This window comes from Drosophila yakuba, chromosome 3L (genome assembly GCF_016746365.2).
Source record: "Drosophila yakuba strain Tai18E2 chromosome 3L, Prin_Dyak_Tai18E2_2.1, whole genome shotgun sequence".
NCBI lineage: Eukaryota > Metazoa > Arthropoda > Insecta > Diptera > Drosophilidae > Drosophila > Drosophila yakuba.
This window is the reverse complement of record NC_052529.2, coordinates 2,575,753-2,597,446: the sequence shown is the minus strand read 5'-3', so window position 1 is coordinate 2,597,446 and position 21,694 is coordinate 2,575,753. Positions and strand designations below refer to the sequence as shown.

The 21,694-nt window shown below is 42.3% G+C and overlaps 4 protein-coding genes and 1 long non-coding RNA gene across 11 annotated transcripts; 2 read left to right on the top strand and 3 right to left on the bottom strand.

Moving 5' to 3' along the window:
• Window positions 1-279: 279 nt before the first annotated feature.
• Window positions 280-10,008, bottom strand: LOC6532577. Of its 2 annotated transcripts, none has more exons than XM_015193956.3 (6): window positions 9,298-10,008; window positions 4,070-4,301; window positions 3,760-3,913; window positions 3,501-3,621; window positions 1,989-2,665; window positions 280-1,920 (listed from the first exon to the last, which is right to left on the bottom strand). In XM_015193956.3, the coding sequence occupies exons 1-6, from the start codon at window positions 9,375-9,377 to the stop codon at window positions 1,313-1,315; spliced, it is 1,872 nt and encodes a 623-aa protein (XP_015049442.1). In that variant the 5' UTR covers window positions 9,378-10,008; the 3' UTR covers window positions 280-1,312. The 2 variants fall into 2 exon arrangements, with proteins under 2 accessions (XP_015049442.1, XP_002093321.1); XM_002093285.4 differs by having other exon boundaries at window positions 3,769-3,913.
• Window positions 4,309-9,366, top strand: LOC120321598. Its single transcript, XR_005561305.2, has 2 exons — window positions 4,309-6,984; window positions 7,046-9,366. It is a non-coding gene; the product is annotated as an uncharacterized LOC120321598 (long non-coding RNA).
• A 446-nt stretch (window positions 10,009-10,454) lies between the features above and the next one.
• Window positions 10,455-13,369, bottom strand: LOC6532576 (eukaryotic translation initiation factor 4E1). 5 transcript variants are annotated; one of them, XM_015193955.2, is made up of 6 exons: window positions 13,197-13,367; window positions 11,900-12,469; window positions 11,436-11,812; window positions 11,273-11,372; window positions 10,935-11,022; window positions 10,455-10,873 (listed from the first exon to the last, which is right to left on the bottom strand). In XM_015193955.2, the coding sequence occupies exons 2-6, from the start codon at window positions 11,954-11,956 to the stop codon at window positions 10,710-10,712; spliced, it is 786 nt and encodes a 261-aa protein (XP_015049441.1). In that variant the 5' UTR covers window positions 11,957-12,469; window positions 13,197-13,367; the 3' UTR covers window positions 10,455-10,709. The 5 variants fall into 5 exon arrangements, with proteins under 5 accessions (XP_015049441.1, XP_015049439.1, XP_039230643.1 ...); XM_015193953.2 differs by having other exon boundaries at window positions 11,900-12,230; XM_039374709.2 differs by lacking the exon at window positions 13,197-13,367 and having other exon boundaries at window positions 11,900-12,230; window positions 12,448-12,590.
• A 2,252-nt stretch (window positions 13,370-15,621) lies between these two features.
• LOC6532575 lies at window positions 15,622-17,023 on the top strand. The gene is made up of 2 exons (XM_002093283.3): window positions 15,622-15,756; window positions 16,123-17,023. The coding sequence occupies exons 1-2, from the start codon at window positions 15,724-15,726 to the stop codon at window positions 16,870-16,872; spliced, it is 783 nt and encodes a 260-aa protein (XP_002093319.1). The 5' UTR covers window positions 15,622-15,723; the 3' UTR covers window positions 16,873-17,023.
• LOC6532574 lies at window positions 17,009-21,657 on the bottom strand. 2 transcript variants are annotated; one of them, XM_015193952.3, is made up of 4 exons: window positions 21,354-21,657; window positions 20,381-21,264; window positions 20,098-20,267; window positions 17,009-20,040 (listed from the first exon to the last, which is right to left on the bottom strand). In XM_015193952.3, exons 2-4 carry the CDS (start codon window positions 20,822-20,824, stop codon window positions 19,059-19,061), a joined length of 1,596 nt encoding a protein of 531 aa, XP_015049438.1. In that variant the 5' UTR covers window positions 20,825-21,264; window positions 21,354-21,657; the 3' UTR covers window positions 17,009-19,058. The 2 variants fall into 2 exon arrangements, with proteins under 2 accessions (XP_015049438.1, XP_002093318.1); XM_002093282.4 differs by having other exon boundaries at window positions 21,444-21,657.
• Window positions 21,658-21,694: the final 37 nt, after the last annotated feature.

Below are 21,694 nucleotides of genomic sequence, written 5' to 3'. Positions count from 1 at the left end.
GCTGTCGAGTTTTTGATTGTCTCTCCCCTTTTTCGCCCCTTCATTTGCAATCTGCACATGTATTGTATTTGCATTCCAGGTAAACCGGCTTTTGTTGGGTGTCATTCACTTTAATGGGGGTTTGTGTACTTCTTTTGTCCTTGTCCTTGAATTGGACTTTGGAAAAATGTCATTGACTATTACTTTTGAAGACTGCCATCAATTATGATTATATGAATTGGATTCCCTTTTCAATAAAAAACAATACCTTTCGTAAGGTCTTGAATTAAAGAATGAAAATAACATTTCACATAACAGACGATTGTATTCATGTTCGTATACAATGACAGAAAATCCAAAAAATTATCTTTTAAATAATTTAATCAATTTTTTGCACATATTTATTTAAATATTTAATACATAATAAAAAATTTATTTGCCCGATCTGATTTCATATTGGTTGTTTTATGCTCGTAACTTGTAGCGATCATAAGTATTTACTGTTAATTCTATATCTATATCTAAAACGGCCTTCATTCATATTTCTCAGCTGGGTTTTGAGATACGGATGTATCTCAGTTTTCTCGGCTCCGTGGAGCTTTCGCTGTTAACCGCGAAAAAGCTTTTAGTGGTTGTCATGTTGCTGTTGTTGGTTTTATCTTAGTTGATGTTAAGTAAAAATGTATTTTATATTTTTTTTTTCTGCATTTTCTACTGCTGCGGCTGCTGTCAATGTTTTTGCTTGCATTTATGCACGTTATGTATGTATATTCAATGACGCTTAATCACAGATCAATTTTTTAAAATTTCATTTGACTTAGAAGTTAAGAAACAAAACACATCCTACACATGGACTAAATAATTACTGTCTCTGGTTGGTTTCTGGGCTTTTTGGCATGGACAACTTAGTGGACATACATATATATGGGATCGGAGAGGCTGGATAATAATAGCAGTACACGAATACAGGATAAATTATACATCGATTTAGCTACTAAATCCATATACTCAAACTGCCTGGTTCTAAATGTTACAATATTCAATCATTAAGATATTTTTTTTGTGTTTCGTTTTAATCATTGCAGTCTCAAATTGTTTATGGGCTTTGCTATATAAAGAGGAGAACATAGGGATTGTTGGGCCGCTGGCCACGATCTGGCTTTTGAAGCCCCTTGGTGTGCGGTATAAAAAATAGTATTTCGATTTTACTTTCTATGTGGATCTCGGGGTCTCCGTCGACCAGCGGTGAATACTTGAGAGCAGAGCTTTTTGGGGAGAGAGAGCGCGCAGATCATAGTGGATCACATTCGACCAGTTGGGCAGGATTCTCCATTCACTTCTGGAGGAGACTTTCACAGCTGCTGCTGAGATTTGGCAACGACTTGAAACTGAGCCGTGATCGATCCACCTGGGCGTCCGAGGGACCGTAACCCCGGCTGCTCTTGCTGCTACTGACCCCATCGACTCCACGGTCAAAGGATGAGGAGATCACAAGCGGATGTTTATGCTGACGGGAATCCCGCTGCTTCTGCTGGCTTGCATAGGCGGCAGGTGGTGATAGTGGCGATGTGGGCAGATCGATATCCAGCACGGTATCCGCTTCGCCGGGCCTCATCTTGGGATCCGAGTAGCGACGAAGTTCCTCCTTTGTCTGCTCACCACCTAAACAATCAGTGGTGCAGCAACCAATGGGCAAATCCACGCTCATTATTCCAGAGTGGCGGTAGTCGATTTTTGGCGGCGTGCTGTAATCGTAAGGATGTACGGCAGTATCGGGACCCACGCTGGTCTGATCGCTCAGCACATCGCGGTTCTCCAAAAAGATGGACGAGTTGGAGTAGCGCTTTGTCTGGTGCGGCTTGTAAACAAATCCGCCGAGCCCGTTGGCTACCGCATGAGATACTCCGGAACTGATCGATGGTGCCTTGTGCTCGCCACTGCCTGCAAACAACAAATAAGGATTAGCTAAATGTGAGATGTATATCATAATATCAAATGAAGTTACTTACCACTAAAGCTGCTTAACTGCAGAGCGTGCTCGCGGCCTGTATCCGTGGAAATGCCGCTGGCACTGAGATCCTGCCGTGAACCGGCGCAGAGATCCGTAGCAGAGCCGCGACTAGAGCCTTCCGAGTGCTCCAGCACATTGTGTATGGAATCGTGGAAGGGCGTCATGCTGCCCGATCCCTGAGGGCAGGGACGGAATGACGAGATCTGCGAGACAACATCATCGAGGGCCCAGTCGCGATCGTAATTGTGCTGTGACTGCGAGCACTCGATATTGGCGGCCACCGCCACTTGGCCCAATTGCTGGCCGCTCTGTTGCATTTGTTGGTGCCGCTGGTGGCCATGTCCGTCCTCTGTTTGCGTGCAGGCACTGCTACTGCTGTGTGGCACCTCTAGTTCGGCGGCCATTTGGAGCATATGATGTGGCGAGGCGTTTAGGAGGCGCTGCATTTGCTGATGTAGACCCATTTCTGCACCGCCGCCTCCATTATCCATTGATGCACAGTTCGCCTCGTGGCCACAGTATCCTCCGGCCGCACCACTGGCATTGATTTCCACAGCTCCGCTCGTCGAACCGGCATGAGCCAGCGGCTCACTAAAGTGCTGATGATGGGCGGCTACCGGGGATGGAGGTGCCACAGGATGTATCTTCTCCGGCGCATTCTGAATCAGCAGAATTCTGTAAGACAATTGTAAAACATTAGCATTTCAAAACATTTTGCTTTCTCAATTGATTTCTGTAGACATAGTTAAGAATCCCAAATGGGGAAAAAAAGGAAAAAAATATTTATGTAAATATATACAAAAAGACACAATTGTTTATCCAATATAGTAAATAATATCTTAGTTATTGAAACCAATTGAATCGAATCTTTCGCCTAAATAAACCACAGCGATTTTATTGCATTGTTTATACAGTACATAGACGCTTATTGCTTTGGACATAATTAATTAACACATACAGTGAATAGATAACTCACAATTACGGAAAGCTAGGAAAAGCATAAATTTAAATAGGTGCGCACTTCATTTTTTATGTGAATGCCTATAACACTGGGTAATAAGTAAATCAAAAACTGGCGTACATCAGGTACATTAATCGAAAACGCATACGAGTACAATTAAATATCAGATTACTACTAACAAGACCCTAAACAATGGGATGCTGAATAGAAAATTCCGATTAAAATACAGATGATTGTCTCCGTCGAGAAGAAATTAAATATTTCTTTGTTTAACGTAACGAGATAGGAATCTCCCCATTTGTATGCATTTTTCAGATGTTATAATTGGAAAAGATTAATAGTAGTGAAATCTACTCCAACTATATTAACAAAGTTATTTACAACATTTTCTAGCAAAATATTTGGACTTCGTTATATGGCACTAATTATATAATTAAACCAGCCAACTCGACAAATCAATTCTGGTGTAGGGTGTAGTATATCAGTAATTAATAATCGGAATCCGATTCATCAGCTAAATGATCCATAATCCAAACTAATGATCTTGACCTGTTGCGTGCCTTCCAACGGTGGCAGAGGTGAAGATATGCCTTGCACTGGATATACATAAAGACTATTCCGCCGGTGAGGCCAACGGTGACGACGGCTAGCTTTGTCCAGAAGGGCCAGTCTGAAATGGCGAGTAAATAGGTAATTAGAATCCGTAAAGAATAAACAGTAGGTATATTAATAGCACGAGTTCAGGCAGGTCAAGCAATTATATAATTACGGATTATGACCGAACCCAAGTATCAAGTAATATACTAACAACCCGCACCTATATGGCCACGCTGGACATCGTCGGCGGCTCGCTCAATGAGCACACACAGGGACCAGATGACGCAAAGGGCAGCCGCACAGTGGAACAGCACGGAGCAGCACAGCCGCCGCCTTTCAATGCCGGAAATGTCAAGGCTGCGCCACTGCATTCGCAAGTCCAATTCAATCCAATCCAAACCAAACCAAACCAAACCAATCCAATGCAATCCAATCGATTCCGAAGCCAAACAATGCAAAGACAAAGTGAAATAAATTAGCTGACTTTCAATGAGCAAATGTGACATGTGAGATGTACCCACCTCGTTGAAGGGCTTGATCTTCGTGTGCATGATGAAGGGGAACTTGCAGAGCTCGCAGGAGTTGGTCTCGGAGGCGGTGAGCCACTGTTGCAAGCAGGCCTGGTGCACGTACTTCAAACTTCCGGAGCAGTAGCACGGCGTGAGCAGCGGATTCTGTGGATCACTCTCGCAGTGGCAGATGCGGCAGATGTCGCCGCTGTTCTGAGATGCCTGGCTGCTGCCCGAACCGAATCTGGAAGGCATTAGGACAGGATTAGAGTCATGTAGCAAAATACCATTGTAAGATTAGGAAGCTGCTTTATGATCTGTATTAATGTTGATCTGTAGAAGCTTCGCAAAAGCAATAAATCAAATTAGTTATCCAATAGGTTCATCCGAATTTTTATTTACTTAACAGCAAGTAAGTAGTCATGCATGCTGTAAATCATTAATCAATTCCTATCGTTGCAGATAATGATGTGTAATTAAAATACTCGTATTATATCATAACTTATAAAAATCGCATGTAACTAACTAGCAAACGCAGCTAATGAATATTTATATGTTCTCTTATGAGCAATGCAATCATTCTAACTATTCCCGCTATAAGCAAAACATCAATTAAAAGTATAATCGAATTAGGCAAGTAATTAAGTGTGTGCTAATCGTATAAATGTGTCAGAATTGCACTTATCTTAACGACATTTTTGCATTATTTTTTTGTAGTTTTTTTTAACACATTCTGATGGAAAACTTTCCGTGTGCATTTTATGAAATCATATCGCATGATGCCATCCCTCATTTTCCATTCATTATTAAGTCTGAATTTAAATAAGTGATGAGGCAGATGAAGTTTGTTGCCAGTGAAAATTGAAAGAAGTCATTGACTTTTTCTGCTTGAATGGGATGTGAAACGTGTGCGAATATGAGTGTATTCAATGAATCACAACAGCAGTAGTAATCATAAAATGTGGTATCAACCAATCTCACATTCCTATGAAGTAGTTTATATGGTATATATTTTAATATTGTCGTAAATGTATAAAATTTTGTGGTAATTAACTGTGTTTGCCTTGAAAGAAACAAGAAAATGAAAACAGAAAGTTTAATTGTTCTATCACTGCATATTTCCAGTTCTAAACCAGTTCTGTGTGCGCGAATGCATATTTATAAAAAATTGATAGAACGATAAGTAAATATAATGTGGGAACATTGTGCTTTCCTCGTGAAAGGTACACATCTATTTACATTCACACCCCCTCCACCCGTTCCCCAGAAAGTACACATATCAATTAAGTTCTGGTGTGGTTCCCTTTGGACTGCGGCAATCTGGTGCTGCTTTATGGCCAAGGCAATTAGTTCCGAGGGCCGCCCTATCATTATGGCTGCCGCACGCCCACTCAGCACCTGCCCGTGGTTTCCGAGGTATCTGGACGCTCGGGGAGAGGAGTATCTAATCTAACTAACTAACTAACTGAGTGAATGGAGCGAGAAACTTTTACTTTCTACCATTTGAGCTGCACGGAGGAAAAAAGGGATATATAAGGACATGCTTCTATCTTACTTAAGGTATCTAAACTTTTACATCTTTTGTAAGTTTTGAGCCAGATGTTGATTTATATCAATCTTGCTTTATAGCAATTTTTATCAATATTAATGTAATATACTCCAGAGATCTTTAAGCATAAGCATAAACTTTGAAAAACATTATGAGATACTTAAAGCTTGCAAAGCACACATATACTATCTACAAATATTTGGAATTACCGTCTAATAATTATAAACAAATGAAACACTTATTTTTCATGTTAATTTGAATACTTTAATGTGTCAGATTTTTCGTAAGAAAAAGCACCAAACCATGAGTAATTCCCACTTATTTCCCCTCAGTGTGGGATGGCTACTCCCCCTGCCAATCTATCTATCAAACTATACCGAGTACCTTTGTACTCTGCTTGTCCGTTTGTATCTGTGAGGTTTTTTAGAGTTCAGGCAGCCAGTGCGTGATTGAGGCGAAGGACAGGACAGGAAAGGACGACATTTAGAGGCTCTGCCAGCACATTTGTTGTGGCTGTCGACATGGTCATGGACATGGACTGAACTGGACACGTCCTCCTCACTCTTGCCCCGCTTTATATTTTTTTTGGGGGGCCAATCGACTGGCCTTGGATCGATGGAACGCAGGGCACGTTTGTGGCCTACACCGCAGAAAGCGGTTCATAAAGTACATGGCCGCAAGTACACATGTTTGTCTATGCAAAGGATGGTCCTTTTATCCTTTCTTGGCTCTTTCGGCAAGTTAAGGACATGCGTAAGTCGCAAGTTTTACGACTTCATTAGACGGCAGACAGTCGCCGGCTGGCCATATCCACACCTCTTGGAAGCACTCAACGGAACTGAAACAGCCTCATGACTTGCTGTTTATGGGTCTTTTGGGAACGCAAATTGCTTGTTCGACATTGAAAATAACAAATTTTGAACTCAATTGAAACGGAAATGTCGCTTCGAATCCATATGTACACAAGGCAGTACATGGGTATATGTATATGTAAATTTCTGTCGATCATAAACGCAAAAGATTTCTCACACTATTATTGATCGGCACTTTTATACTGTTTGCTTTTGCACTCCACAATTTGATTAGGCGATATCAAAAGGGTACATATATACGAGTATAAACACACACTCTATGTATGTACACACGTTGGAATCGCTATCGCATTACCAGGTGAATGGGAGAACGCCAGGCAGGTGCTTCATTTCAGCGAAACTATAAATAAAAACCTTTTCGCTCTCGGGTTTTAAGTTTCAAGTGCAAGCTGCAGTTCAGCATTCGCTGCTCATCGCACTTTTTGTTTGTTTAATGGCACTTTGCTGCCCCTGAGAAATTGCTTCCGATGGAAATTTTGCGAGTTCCCCGAAACGCGTACTTTTTGGTAACCAAATATTTACGCTCGTTAATCTAATTTGAACTTATTCGTTTCTTATCATCTTCAGTGCAATACAGCTTAATTATGGTTGTGGAAGTTGCTCAATATTAGCTTAAAACGGAAAGCCACGATTCTTTTTAAGACAAATACTTTTGCTCAACACTTATGTACTTAAAGCACTTGAAATGAAAAAAATAATCGTAAATGAGTAAGAATATTAAGAATGTTGATTTCGGCTCTGATAACTGAGTAAAACTCAGCCCATTATACTATATTGTGCATAAGCGGGGACCATTTCGTTTAATTATGCGAGGGGCGGTTGGTGATTTCGCCTTTAATGCCGCGTTTTATTTTTGTCCGTGTTATTTGCGTAAGATTTGGGTCTTTTGAGCACTTTATTACGCCCCGCCCGTGCCCACTTGTAATTACGACTAAATTAGCGCATTTTATTAAATTCCACGCCTGAACAACGGAACGGGGCACGCCCTCTCCAGTCGGACCAGATGAAACAAGTAATCTTCACGTGGCGCAAGGAGCCAAGGGGATTCCGGGCGATATCGAGGGGCTAACCAGCCGGATGGGGCGGGTAGGAGAGAAACTGGAGTCAGGCTGGGTCCAATTCAACTGTTTTGCGCTTTGTTTTGCGCTGCCTGCGCTTTGTTCCATTGCTTTTTTGATATTTTGCGCATTATTTTTTGTGTGTTTGCGCTCTCTGTGTAAAACTTATTTTTAAGTCCGAACGCGAACTGGTTTAAGTTCGAGGCAATTAATGCAAAAGTTATACCCCACGGGCAGTGCCAAATATATACATATGTATATGCATATGTTTGTATGGATATACTGCGCCTTTGTTCGGAAAACCTATGCGAAGTGCGGACTGCGAGCGCAATTGCTTGGGAAAAGCCGCTTCTTATCAATGGTATATTTTACGCTACACTCCATTTTACATTTTCATGATACTCGGTCAATATTTGAGCGTAATACCCCAACCACAATTGCCAATGTTTATTTAACAACGACACCTGAAATGACAGAAACACCAGCCGCCGCAGACTGAGACACATTTATACACTCCGGCGACAGATTAGATTTGCGATGGCCGGATGATAAGCCACATCGGGCTGACATCGAGGGTGTTGAACGGTCTGTATTTTCACAAAAGATGCGCATATATAAATGATGGCCGCTCAAATGCCACGGATATTTCACAACATGCAAATACATTTGAGTAAATATGCGTATGAACGTGCTTTCCATTAACGTTTTCAAATTGGCAATATGAATAACTGGAACTGTCAATTTAATAAGATACAAATTCAGTTTGTAAAGTTTAGTGAGCAAGAAATAGTTGTGTTTAGATACCTAGTAAGAGTTTTTAAAATTTATGTTAATTAGAATTAAATAAATAGGAAGAGCACTTTCTTTAATTATTGACTGAGTTTTAGTAACAGGCGTTGTTATTCTTATGTATATGATTTATCTTAATTTTAAACCCTATTAGCTCCATAAGTCGTAAGAGTATGGTCAATGCCCCGCAGTCACGTCAGATTGAAATATAAATAAATCGCGAGTAATTTATTAACGTATAATTGTTTAAACCGATAACAGCTGGCGCCTCGCGTCAAGATCTTGTCACCTTCCCAGCATCGCAGCGCCCATATTTGCATTTCAATCGAAGTGCCGATCGGCATGGAACTAGTATGGTAAGTACGTACAAGTCAATGTTATTAACTGTGAACTGTTGCCTAATGACTGTCATTAGCAGGCGTTAGATGGGGATTACGAAGATTGAGATCTCAACGGTTGGCAGTAGCATAACATTTAAGTGCAGATGAACAGATGAAGTTGGCAAATGAATGTGAGATCAACTGGGAATGAATCATTTGCTGCTTAAAACTGGGTTATTTTCGTTCGCATTTATAGCCATATCTTATCTGTGTTGACTCTTCGGTGGGGTTTTCTGATCTTAGTATGGACAGCTGGATTTGTTTATTGTGCGCAAAGAACACACTTTACTTTTTAGCAATTACAATCTGCGTTGAGAACTTAATTATTTCGATTCCCCGAGCGACGGACAATCAAACATTTAAATCATGTCCGTTTCCTGGCTATAAATAAACAATGGACAATGCCAAGAAGAATGTCAACCATCCCACGAATTTTCAATTGCGTGCTTGCACTTGCACTTGATTTTATTTTATTTTCCTTTTCGTTTTTCCCCCATTATTTTTGTGTGTTCTTGTTGTGCGGTGTACTTGAGTAACATATAGGGTTCCTTTTTTTTGGCCAAATCAAGGGCCTTCGAGTGCCGAAACTCACCTGACATTTGCATAGTGCTGGCCGGAATTCCAATCCACATGCTCGATATCCGAAGAGGTTTTGGCGTTGTCGCAAGGCATTTCGTTCGTAACTCGCTATAGCACTATAAACTAGATTGCACGGTATCTCATAGTCGGGGCGAAGCTGCTCCGCAACGCGAAGAGGGGGGGGATTATCAACCCCAAAATGGAAGGGGAGGCGTGGGAGGAGGAGAGACCTCCTTTGTCTTTTATGCTGGCTAGTCTTGCGCCTTTGTTATGATTCTCCACCGCTGGCCATATATTTGTTTATTCCCAACGCTAAACAGAGGCGACAGCCGTCTTTATTTTTAGCGACCCTGTTGGCAGGGGCTACTTCGATTTTTTGCACAATGTAAACCGAATCAATTGCACTGTTATTTTCCTTTCTTTTCGGTATTTTTCCTTTTCAACGCCAACGAACTTCGGGCCGTGTGTGTTTGGTTTGTTTGTGTTGGTAGCTGGTCTATTATTATATCTTTATTCCGCTTATGCGCCACAAACTTGACTGCGTTTGGTTGTAAATTTGTTCTTTCCGGCACGGCACGAGCTGTTCCACTAGTCTACGCTTAATGGCTATGCTTTTAAGTATTGCACATATTTTTTATGTATTTTGTTTAGCTAAACACGGAGAGATATCCTTCCACGATTTCTCCAAACGACGCGACCAGTGTGACTGCGGCTTGACGATTGAAACATGCCAATTGTAGTGTGACCGTTCTTGGCTCAAGGGAAAAGCTTCCACTATGCATATCAATTTTAATAACAAATTAATTTAAAAATAATAATTTCTAATTTGTTAAAGAACAAATTTATTCACAATTCGAATAAAATGTTAAAATTATTTCACTGTTTGTTCAGCAAACCTATCGATATATCGGTACCAATGGTTTTTGGGCACCCTAAAAATGGGTAACGTATTTTTAGCAACAAATTCATTCCCAAAATAGGAAGTTTTACCATAGGTGCTCAGTATTAGATAGCCTGGCATGTTCTTGACAACCATAAAATGATTATTATCACAAAATAATTACTATAGGTTTTTCATGCACCTAATTTTTTCTTAAGGTTCTATTTATATATATACAAATACTGAGCCATATCCAAAATTATGTTTATACAAAATCAAAGATCACAGTATCCGGTTTTAGTGTAAGTTTTTATTATTATATTTTTCCGTTAAATCCATTATTGAAAATGACTACAAAAAGCGGATAGATTTTCTGTTATGCCGATTTTTGATAACAAAGGGGTCTGTTTCGGTTTCGTTACGCGGGTCTTGGACAAGAGTTACGATCGATCAATCGCTACTGTTGTTTATAACGATAAATAAAAGTAACACAAACTAACTAAGCTGTGAGGGATCGGATCGATTGTGGAGCGAGGCTAGACAGCCTACAAAGTGTAGATCGATTTCACGTTGGAGCCCTGCTTGACCATCGTGTCCTTGTGCAACTGATACTGCAGCGAGTTATTGCGTCCCAGACGCAGGGCATCGCGCAGCTTGTGACCAATCTCAAGGGCAGCCTCCTCGTTGTTTCCGTTGGCAGTCCAGATGGCTGGAAAGCATTAATCGTTGAACAAAGGCATTCCAAAGAAGTTGGGGGTGTGAACACTTACATATCTTGTTGCTCTTGCCGCGAATGTTTACAACAGCCCCGCAGATCTGATCGGAGTGATCGAAGGCCTCGCCAATCAGGCAAAGCAGCTGAAAGGGAAAACAGTTGTAGTTAGTCATATGCGAAAAATAATTATGATCTAAGCTTAATATTGAATGTTACTAAGAAAAAATTTCAAATGACAAAAGCTAGTATCAGCAAAAGTTTAGTTAATATTTTCATTAAGCAGGCATTTATACTGCAAAATCAAATGACTTTTTTTATGTTTTGCATTTCAAGAATGTACATTTACTATAAATAGACCATCCTCTCTCACCATTCGTTTTCCTATACACTTACCACATCGAGCCATAGGTTATCCAAATCGCTCTTGGAGCTTTTGTTAAGGGTAATGACCCAACGACCGCCCTGTTTGTTGGCTGCATCTTCCCACATGGGACTGCAAAAAGGAAATCAGTTAGTAAGGTAATCTTGGCAGAGATGCAATAAACACCAAACCCACCGAATGTTCTTCTTGAAGAGCGAGTAGTCACTGCCCAGCTTGATCTCTGATGGGGGCTTGATGTGGTTGTACAGGCTCCAGAAGTCCTCGACGGTATCGAAGCTGGTGATCTCGTTCTGCATGTCCTCCCAGGACTTGGACCGATCGTTTTCAAGGTACCACAGCGTCCAGACGTTCATGAGCGGGTGTTTGAACAGGTGCTCGGTGCGCACAGCATCGTCGCCGGCGGGAGCGTTGGTGGTTGCAGTGTTTCCTGCTGGTTCGCCAGCCTCCTGTGGATCCTCCTTGGGCTTGGCATCCTTAGCCTCGGCCTTGGCGGGCGCTGCAGCCGAAGTGGGTGGTTCCGGACGACCCTGCTCGGTGCTGGGGGCGCTGGTCTGCAGGAGAAGATGGCAAATAGATGGGGAGTGGATTCAGAAGATTAGATTAGATTGGCTTGGCGACAGGCGCACTGAGAGTATTACTTTGAACATGGACTTGGGATTAGCAAAGTTCTTCATTCTGTGAAAGTCGCTCTGCATGTTGGCGGCCGTGTTTATTGGATGCGTTTGATGGTAGGATCAGTTCTTTTTCGGCTCCGGAGTGGATTCGGATCGGTTTCGATTCGCCGTGATTCACTTGCCGCTCTCTCTCTGTCGTGGTGTTTGTGATAGTTGAGATGGTGGTGGTTGGTGCGTGTGTGCGAGAGAGCGAAGCTTTTGATTTCTGTTCGAGTGTGTGTGGATTTTGGATTGTTTCTTGATATTCTCGCTTCCCTGCAGTTCGTTGCTCACTTGTGTATTATTAACCAAAAAACTAAGTAATGATGATACAAAAAACTCGTTAAACTTGTTGTTGTTGTGTGGTTGAGTGGGTGTTGTAACTATTTATTGAGTATGTGAAGTTGGAGTATCCTGTTTCACTTAAATAGGGACTAGGCTACTGGTAAAAAATGCGAACTAATGCTGTTCCTAACGAACTCCGAATCGAAAGTGGCGATGGAATTACAGCACACACACACACGCGCACGTACTTGACATAAAAACACAGATTGCCTGTTGAAAGAATTGGAATTGTTGTTTTATATTTAAGTTAAAAAAGTTGTATGATTTTAATTTTTGTTGCGGCTAAAATTCGAGACTGCGTGTGCGAGTTCAAAGCAGCGGCGCGATTAACTGAAAAAAATTAACTTCAAAGAAAGGAGGTGGAAAGTGAAGAGGGAGAGAAAACCAACGGTTGATTTGCGATGCTCGCGAATGCAATGGCCGACAAGAATATGATTTAACTGTTGTTCGCGACTGCTTAATTGCAGTAATTCACTCTTTTTTCGTTCTTTCCATTTTTGTCTCTGCTTCGCCTATTTATGTAGCTAAAAGAAACAGAAACCCACACACACGCGCGCGATGTCTTGACAAATTCCAGCCACAAAGAGTGAGGAGAGAGAGAGAGAACACTGAAAACGTGTGGTATGCAAATGCGAGAGGAGAGGAAAGAGAGCGAGTGACCGCGAAAGCGAGATAGCTTGATAGAGACAGACAGAGAGAGCGATAGCTATGACGTAGACAACAGCGTGCAAGTACAATTAATATTAAGCAATTGTGCGCAAAATAATTGCTGATTTTGGGTAGAAAATCGGTGAACACAATGATGATGAAGCCACGCCAACTGCACACTTTTCCGCTCGACTATCGCCTCCCCTCTTGTGCAACAACCCTGTTTTTGTTGTTCCTGCCACGGCTCAGCCGAAATCGAAACCATGCGGCTCGCCTTTTCTCGCCTTACCTTCTCCGTCTCCAACACTACCATGATTTCGATCTATCGAAATATATACTTGATATCGGTTACGCACTCGCACTGCGTAGGGTATTGGGCTTAATTATTAAACGAATTATTTAATTCTTTAATTAAGTTTGGGATTTTGGTGGCCAGACAGTGTGACCGTATCCTGAAGGAAAGCTAGTGACGAGCAACTAAAGACAGCTATCGATTGTTGAACAGGGCAACTCTGAAAATGTCTCTCACCAACTGATTGTTATGAAACTTCAGCGACCGTTACATTTTTAAAGCTAATATTTAAGTCATCTGTTGAATATTTTTTTTAATCGAGGAATTTAGCATTTAACTATCATGACTTTTAAATTGTTAAATTTTAGGGAGGGCTTAATTATGTTACAAAATTCTAATATATTTAAAGCTGCCACCTAGGTTAATACAAGCCTATGGAGAATTTTGTAATTATTTTTTCTTATTGCCATAAAACAACAACTGACCAAGCTTAACTTCCGCATAAAATGGCAAAGCAAATCTTAGAGCTTTAATCAAAAATATAAATGCAAACATAATTGACATTTCATCTGATTCCCACAGCACGATCGCCATCAACAACAACGTCATCCTCATTTATCATACGCAATTATTTGATGTTTCAAAGCCGGCAAAAAATAACAATATATTATAAATAATTATCAATAAAGTTTAAGACGGACAAGCCCAGAAAACCTGATTTTTGGTTCGAAATTAGGTCTTCGTTTTTATTTAGACATTGGCATCATCAATTGGAATTCAAAAACAAAATAACAAACTTAAGAATGAATCAATGAGTTTTCCAAATAATACGACTCTATATTGTTTACTTTTCTTGAAGATTCCAGAAATTCTAGAGAATAACAAATATAAATTAAAATAATTGGTTATATTTTGCCACTAAATTAAGCCTAACCTGTTGGTGAATCATGAATAACACAGAACCTTAGCTGTTACTAAAGCTGTTTAGTATTTGGAACCAATCAAAACTCTTTCTACAGATTGGCTCGCCTTTGTCTGCTTTAAAAATAGCCAAAAGATCCCAAAACAACATGGGAACATGGAAACACACGGCAACAGTTGCTGATGATATTTCTGATGAGGAATGGATGATACTATCGCTGATGAGGTGGCGATTTGGATACGCTTGACTTTCAAAATGGACTGTTGCAGTATAGACGCAATCCGAAAATTGAAGATGTTTACGGACCCAGCCTGAGAAACGTGAAGCGTGTTTATTATTTAAATAGTTAAGTCATTTTGTAACCGCGCAACTGCGCAGTTGCCCTTGTAAACGCCTAATAAGCGGCTTTCAAGAGCTCGGCACGATCGATCGATGATCCGCAAAACCTAAGATCCCTTCCAGAAACCCAAGATCCATGGTCTCTAATTACACTTGAGCCGGTCTTATTGAACTGACACATGATCGGCTATCCGAGTGCTGATGTGATTACCCATCGCATCCTCTATTTTACTCGCATCGCATCGCATCTAATTATGCAGCAGTCAATCGCGGACTTCAAGTGCTTGGCGCATGTCTAAACAAAAAACTTCCGCCGATCTACAGGAAACTCGGAGTCAAAGTTAAACCTTAAGCAGTATACTTTGCATTAATTAGAAGTAAAAAGTAATTGAGGCGCTCAAAGATGCTTAATTGTAAATAAATCATAGGCAAGTGGTTAGGGTAAAACGTTGCATAATTAAGGGTTCGACTACTGGGTACCTAGCAAACAGAATCTGCAGTAAAAATGGTACATTTTCAATAGAAAATATTGTATTTATACTATTTTAAAACATTATGACAAAAAAACCGATTTCCTACAAAATTATGATGAAAAAATGCAGATCCAAACTGTTTATATCGTTTATATCAAGATCAGATAATCGAAACCAGATTTAAGACACCCAGCAGCCGAATACGCATGCCAAACCAACAAACTCCGTTCTCCAAAAAAAGTATCTTTAAGATACTCGAAACTGACAGCAAACGAGCGCTGAAAATGCCACTTGAATCGATTCGAAAAGGGTTCTGTGGAAGGCAACAATGGATGGGTAGACCACAAAGCCATTAGATAACTAATTGACCAAGCGTCATACATACAATTTATGATGTTTTCATAGTTGTCTCCGCATCTCTCCGAATATATGAATATCCGTAGTCGAGTGTGAGAAGTGTGAATTTGAGCGTAGCTGGTAATGAACTTCAAATTGCCGCCACTGGCTGTGCGATGCGAGATTCTAAAGCTGAGTAAGAAACCGGACAGGTGAAGCTCAGACTGCTGGTCAGTGAAACAGTCGGCCACCCAGCACATCTTCATTCAGATTTATGCAAAACGAAAAAAACAACAATACCGACCAACCGAGCGACTCGATCTAAAAGTTAGTATATAAAGCAGTGCCTTTGGATATTCAGTTATTAGTAGCCCGCCAACTGGAGAACAGCGAAAACGTAGTGTGATACCTGGATATATACAATATATAACTCATATTTGAAACCGAATCCATAATGAAGTGCTTCATCTTGGCTGCCCTGTTGCTGGTAAATGCAGATAATTTGCATAATTAAGCTGATATTTACGACCATCTCTCAATACATCCGATCCATTCAATTAAAGTCCGGGTTGTGACTCTATAAATGTCAAATAAGTGCGGATCGGATCGCAAAGTGCAAATGCAAAAGTTATACAATGTGCAAAAGTTAAGCAAATATCGCGTTACATGTGAGATGAGACCAAGCATGAGAATCACTGATGATATTGATATGACATCATACCCCTTTTTTTTGAGATCTCTCGAGAATTGTGTTGCGTGTTAAATTGGCCATAAAGTCTGCTAAACTTTAAGACACACTTTTATGGACTGTCTTAATGTCTTGCTAATTGTTTTTACGCTTCATTTATTGCAGGCCACCCTAGCCAGCGGCGAGAACATCTTTAAGATCAACATAACTCCCGAGGAGGCCCAGCAGTTCCTGAACAGCGCCCAACTGCGTGGCATTGGCGACATCGAGTATGCCCCGAAAACCGGAGAGAATCCCCTGCCGGAGGCCCGCAACGAGAAGGGTCAGTTCGTGTACATGGGTCGTGTGATCGAGCATCCTGAGGACTATGTGGAGGAGCACTACGACGCCCATCAGTACCATGGTCAGGATGGCTTGGGTCAGTTCGCCTACGGCTACAGGGATTGGAATCAGGGCAAGAACGAGAAGCGCGATGAGACGGGCAAGGTGACCGGTTCGTACAAGTATGTCCAACCACATGGCCGTGACTTTGTGGCCAGCTACTATGCGGATAAGACCGGTTTCCATGTGGAGGACAACCGTCCGGCGCACCTTAAGCTGCCCGCCACCAAAACTCCCGCTGTCCTTAAGGCCGAGGAGGAGCACTTCAAGCTGTGGGGTGAGCTGGCCGCCGCCGCTGGCCACAATCCCGATCCCTATGCCGCCGAGTACCAGCAGGAGGGTCGCTACCAGCCCACCGAGCCCGAGTACCAGCCCTACGTGCACGAGGAGCCGCCATATGTGCCCGGACCCGAGGAGACCGGCGAGCCCAAGGGCTTCTTCTACGCCTTCGACTACAATGTTCCACTGTTGCGCAACAAGGAGGAGCGTGCCGAGCTGGAGCGCCTGCGCGCCATCAACAACAAGGACGAGTAGGAACCAGAGATCCTGATTTGGCAGATCCATCGCATCGCATCCATGGTTCGCCTTGTATAGGTCGTGCTGTAGAAAGTAGCTAAGACATTTTCACATATTTATTGAAATCCTTCGCAAAATAAATCGAAACTTCGAATACACTTTTGTCAAATACGATCTTTTATTATTACATACATATACATATAAAAATGTGTGTTTTTGTGTGTTGGCATTTCATACGCTAGTGTGTGCTCCTTTTTCTTTTTTTTTTTTTGTTGTAGAAGTTTTTCCGGGCTGCTCCGGAAAACTCTAGATATTTCCAAGGAAATAGTATTGCATCTCTCGGATAAACACAGTGAAGCTGGCGGGTTTTCTCGAGTTTTCCAGATGCCCTTCTACACCTATTGCTGCTACTAGCCACACGCATTTTCATTATAATTTTCTTGCCGTGTCATTCTTTTCAAGTAAAATTATTGCTTTTTGCTCTTCGCCTAGAAGACTTGGGTCTTAAACTAATTTAATTTGTAATTGTAGTGTTATGTTTGTTGCTGTTCCTGTTGTTGGGTTCGTGCTATAATTTAATACTAATTTTACACGAGCATTCATCATTTACAACCAGTTAAAAACTAGCATATACTTTAGGGTTCTCGGTACTCGTGTTTCAACTCACAATTAAGGAAACTCTGGGCTTAAATATAATACCAATTGGATGAAATCAATTTTGATTAATTCTCATACACGCTTCCTGTATGGCACCTACAAAAAAGTAAAAATAAACTAAAAACAAAAAGAAAAGTTCTTTTTGTTAGGATCTCCGCTTACGTGGGGTTTTTCCTAGCAAACAAAATTATATTTTATTCGGTATCGGTATACGTTGTGTATGTGTTTCGAGTTCTTCAATCAAATTCTTCGATGTGGAAACAAAATTAGATTTTCGATGGAATCACAATTGAAATTTCGTTTTTTCTTGTTTTTTTTTATGGAAATCTGTAGCTAACTTTATATACAAAGTCATTACATGTATATAGATTTCATATGGCAGCTTTGTTCAGTCCGATATTGCAGTTGAAACTTTTTTGTTTTTCCCATTTTTCAGTGGTGCTTCCCGAATATTTATTCGATTTCTAGTGGTTTACTCTCTATAATAATATATGATTCGTGAATGGTTTCGTTTGAAGTTGAGGGATTGGGTTAGCACAAACAATAAACGCAGTAAAAGTTAAACATTCCAACAGTATCAATTACAACACAACAAGCACGCACGGAAAATAAATAGAAAGAGAAGTAGTTCTTTCCCCCTACGGTCGGTACCCAATAAGAGGAACTAAAAGTTAAACTTTAAAATATAAATCATAATAGCGACATTGCGGGTGGTCTGTATACTGTTTTCGCATTCGGGTATACTAAGGTACATAAGTTAGTCGTGGCACTATTGAGCCGGCTTTAAAACTCCCTCCGCTGTTTTCACTGCCCCTCAACTTCAAAGCGTGGAGATCAATCGATCCAGTTCCAGGTTTTAGGGTTCTTGGATCTGCGAAGTTTCTTAATACTTTTGCACGGATATGGTTATGGTTACGGATGGAGTGGGAGATGTGTGGTGATCTGGTGGGCGGATGGTATCCAGCACGGGTGATGACACAATTTGGGAATGGAGCAAGTAGTTAGTCTAGGATGTGGTTGAGTGTGCTGGGATGATGTTCATTTGGCGCATGAGTTTCATTTGACGATTACGTTTTAAATACATTAATTCACGTGCTTATCAACTGGTTCTTGCTAGGTTCTTGTCGCTCTCTTGGGCTTGTTGTATATAAGGCAAACTGTATGCGAATCATACATATATTGAACTATGTAAATACGTTTATCATTCTGTTGTCAGTTAAATGCCGGGGAAGATCCTGGGAGAAGCGCTGTCTTGTCTATAAATGTCTATGAGCTGGAGCATGGCACAACTGTTAGTTAGTCATCTAGTCCTGGTTCTGAGTGGCTATCCAAAAAAATTGACCAACGGTGTAAACGGGTGTGTGAATGTATATATATCTGTATATATAAATCTTGTATATGCTACACGACTCTATCCACGACTCTAAGCCCTAAGTGCTGACACAGTGACACTGTTCATGTTCACTGCAGAGTGCCGCCTCCGACTCTCTTCCGTCCTAACTTCCCACTTACCTACGAGATTTGTGTGTGTAAATTCAGGATTATCTCTACTTTGCCGCTGCTGCCGCTGCTGTGGCATTGGCCGGCGAAACTTTCAGCTTGATGAACATGCTATTGTCACCATTGCTGCCGCTGTTCAAGTCCAGCTTCTGCACCTCGCACTCCAGATTGTTGATGCAGTTCTTCTCGTACTGCGTGGTTCCGTTGTCCGAGGCGGCTGCTTTCTCTGTCGGCTGCTCACTGGGCGCCACCTTCTTCTCTTTGCTCTTTTTCAGCGCATTCAGCAGGGTCTTCTCTTTGCTCTTGCCCTCCTTGTGACTGCTGTCCTTGTCCTTGTGCTTGTTGTTTTTAAAGCGCGGGAAGATACAGCCGTTGGGCAAGAAGCCGCCCAGTTTCTCCTTCTTTGCGGGAGCAGCAGGTGGCGGAGTTGGTGTCACAACGGGAGCAACAACGGGAGCCGGAGTTGGACTGGGAGATGATGTGTCTTTTGCTGTGGGTGTGGAGCTGCTGGCTGTTGGAGTGCTAGCACCATTCGTGGCTGCCGATGGTGCAACCTTTACCTCCGGTTCGGTCTCCACCGCCACCGACTGATTGTCCAGCACAGTAGATGATCCATTCACCGAACTGCCGGCATCCGTTTGATCCACGCAAGCATCCTCCACGACTGCTGGCGATTGCTCCTGCTGTTCAGCCTGCTCGCTGGTCACTTTGTTGTCCAGCTGCTGGGCAAAAACAGCCAGGGTGATGCCATTGCCATTGCTGTTGCCATTTCCCTGCTCTGCCAGCAGGGGCTCAGATAGGTGAGCCGGCGGCGAGCTGGCCTCGTTCACTGCAGCACCAGCACTAGCTGCCCGCGTTGCGTCCGGCGATTTGGGAAACATCTGCTGCGTGGTGATGTTCTGGTAGTGCTGCTGCTGACGCTGCTGCATCATCTGCTCCTCCCTCTCGCGATCGCGCTGCGCCTGTACGGCATTCCAGACATCCTTCAGCTCGCCTGAGATATCGCGATCCTTAAGTATTACGGCGTTTCTGGGGATATATCACATACATCAAAATATATTCTTTCTTTAATCGTGCACTATATACCTGACTAATTTCACGCCAGGATTCATAGCCTCCACAAAGTCGCACATCAGCTCAACCATAGCTCGTCGCTCCTCAGGATCTTTGCTGTGACGTCCCGAGTCTTTGAGCACCTCCGGATTGGCCATTACGGCAAAGACAATGGGAGGACTGCGTGGGCTGCCAGGCGGTACCTGAAAAGGAACAAAAACATCATTAACATTATGGTTTTCTCATGTGGAATGTATTACTATTAAAGGGAATATGGATGTAGATGTTTGATGACCCTGAATCGAAGTTGTCTTACCCGCATGCCTCCGTAGAGGGGAATGGGATCGCTGGGCTCCTGCGGTATCACAATGCGCGTCCAGCTGAGGACATTGATGAAGAGCTCCTCGCCCGCCTCCGTGGTGGTGCGGATGCACATGTGGGGCTGCGGCGGATTCTTGAAGTGGCGATAGGCCCGCGAGTGTCGGTAGCTGTGCGGCGGCGGTGAGGAGTTCATCAGACTGAGGCCGAGTCCTGTGATGCCATTGTTGCTGTTGCCCTCGATTTCATGCTGCTGCGGATCCTGGTGCATCTGGAGCTGGGTTTCCGTATCCAAATTGTTGTTGTAGCTGTTTGTTGTGGTTGCATTTGCATTGATGGCAGTGTTTGTATTTATCTCCTCGCTTTGTGATTGATTTTGTTGTTGTTGCTGGGATTGTTGCTCGTGGGCTGAAGCCTCCGCTTCAAGTTCGGCCGCAGACATGGTTTCGGATTTTATATAACTATTTCGGCAGTCTTTAGTTTAATCAGTTTCAATAAGATATCCTTTTGTTGTTCCTTCGTTCACTGGGATAAGCTTGAATTCGCCTTGCGGCGAACGTGTCGTGCGGCGATTTCGTAAGCCGTGTTTTTCGTCCTCTTTGTTCTACCACGCACTCACACCAAAACACCAGCTCTCTCGCTCTCGCTTACAGGTCGCCTTCTTACAACATTATTATTGCTCCTTGGATCCTGGCTGCGTGCCTAACCTCTGACCTTTGGCGTAATTAATGGACTTGCCTGCATATTAGGGCCTACGGCGTATTATACCCCCTCGGTTGACACTAATATCCTCCAGAAATTCAAAGTCTTTTTATCTGGCACGCACACGAATGCAAAACACCCTTCTGCCTTCCTACACACGTACAAGTGGGAGTTGGTTGTCTGCGGGGGAGGGGGTGAAGAAGAGAAGAGAAGACGAGGTGAAAACAAGAAAATGGAAAAGTTCAAAGCGTTTGCGATGCCACACTTACACATTTCACTGATTTTCATTTATAATAATCACTTTTCCATTGCACCATGCACACAAAAACACACACAAATAAACGGGCGCAGTTACATACTTATGTATATATATACACACACGATGCGTTTTCCTGACTCGCACTCACAAAATTACCCATTAAAATGGGAAAACAATGCAGGCAGCGGAACGTGTGTGCTGCGCTGATTTTTATATTTAGCTTTTTAGCAGCTTTTCATGGCAGACGGACACACGGAAAACAGCCGATTTTTCCGACAACCCAACATAAACAAAAAACTAATGGGGCAGTGTGGCCGGATGGGGCTGCTGCAAAACTTCAAAGCGTTGCCA

Excerpts from the sequence above, each read along its gene's own strand:
- LOC6532577 (XM_015193956.3), bottom strand. The coding sequence starts at position 9,377 with ATGCCTTGCGACAACGCCAAAACCTCTTCGGATATCGAGCATGTGGAT. Across the intron at positions 3,622-3,759 it reads TGGCCATATAGGTGCGGGTT|ACTGGCCCTTCTGGACAAAG; the intron begins GTTAGTATATTA and ends TCGCCATTTCAG. Across the intron at positions 2,666-3,500 it reads CGTTGGAAGGCACGCAACAG|AATTCTGCTGATTCAGAATG; the intron begins GTCAAGATCATT and ends ATTGTCTTACAG.
- LOC6532576 (XM_015193955.2), bottom strand. The coding sequence starts at position 11,956 with ATGCAGAGCGACTTTCACAGAATGAAGAACTTTGCTAATCCCAAGTCC. Across the intron at positions 11,813-11,899 it reads ATCCCAAGTCCATGTTCAAA|ACCAGCGCCCCCAGCACCGA; the intron begins GTAATACTCTCA and ends CTTCTCCTGCAG. Across the intron at positions 10,874-10,934 it reads CGGCAAGAGCAACAAGATAT|CCATCTGGACTGCCAACGGA; the intron begins GTAAGTGTTCAC and ends AATGCTTTCCAG.
- LOC6532575 (XM_002093283.3), top strand. The coding sequence starts at position 15,724 with ATGAAGTGCTTCATCTTGGCTGCCCTGTTGCTG. Across the intron at positions 15,757-16,122 it reads TCTTGGCTGCCCTGTTGCTG|GCCACCCTAGCCAGCGGCGA; the intron begins GTAAATGCAGAT and ends CATTTATTGCAG.
- LOC6532574 (XM_015193952.3), bottom strand. The coding sequence starts at position 20,824 with ATGTCTGCGGCCGAACTTGAAGCGGAGGCTTCAGCCCACGAGCAACAA. Across the intron at positions 20,268-20,380 it reads CCCTCTACGGAGGCATGCGG|GTACCGCCTGGCAGCCCACG; the intron begins GTAAGACAACTT and ends GTTCCTTTTCAG. Across the intron at positions 20,041-20,097 it reads CCTGGCGTGAAATTAGTCAG|AAACGCCGTAATACTTAAGG; the intron begins GTATATAGTGCA and ends ATATATCCCCAG.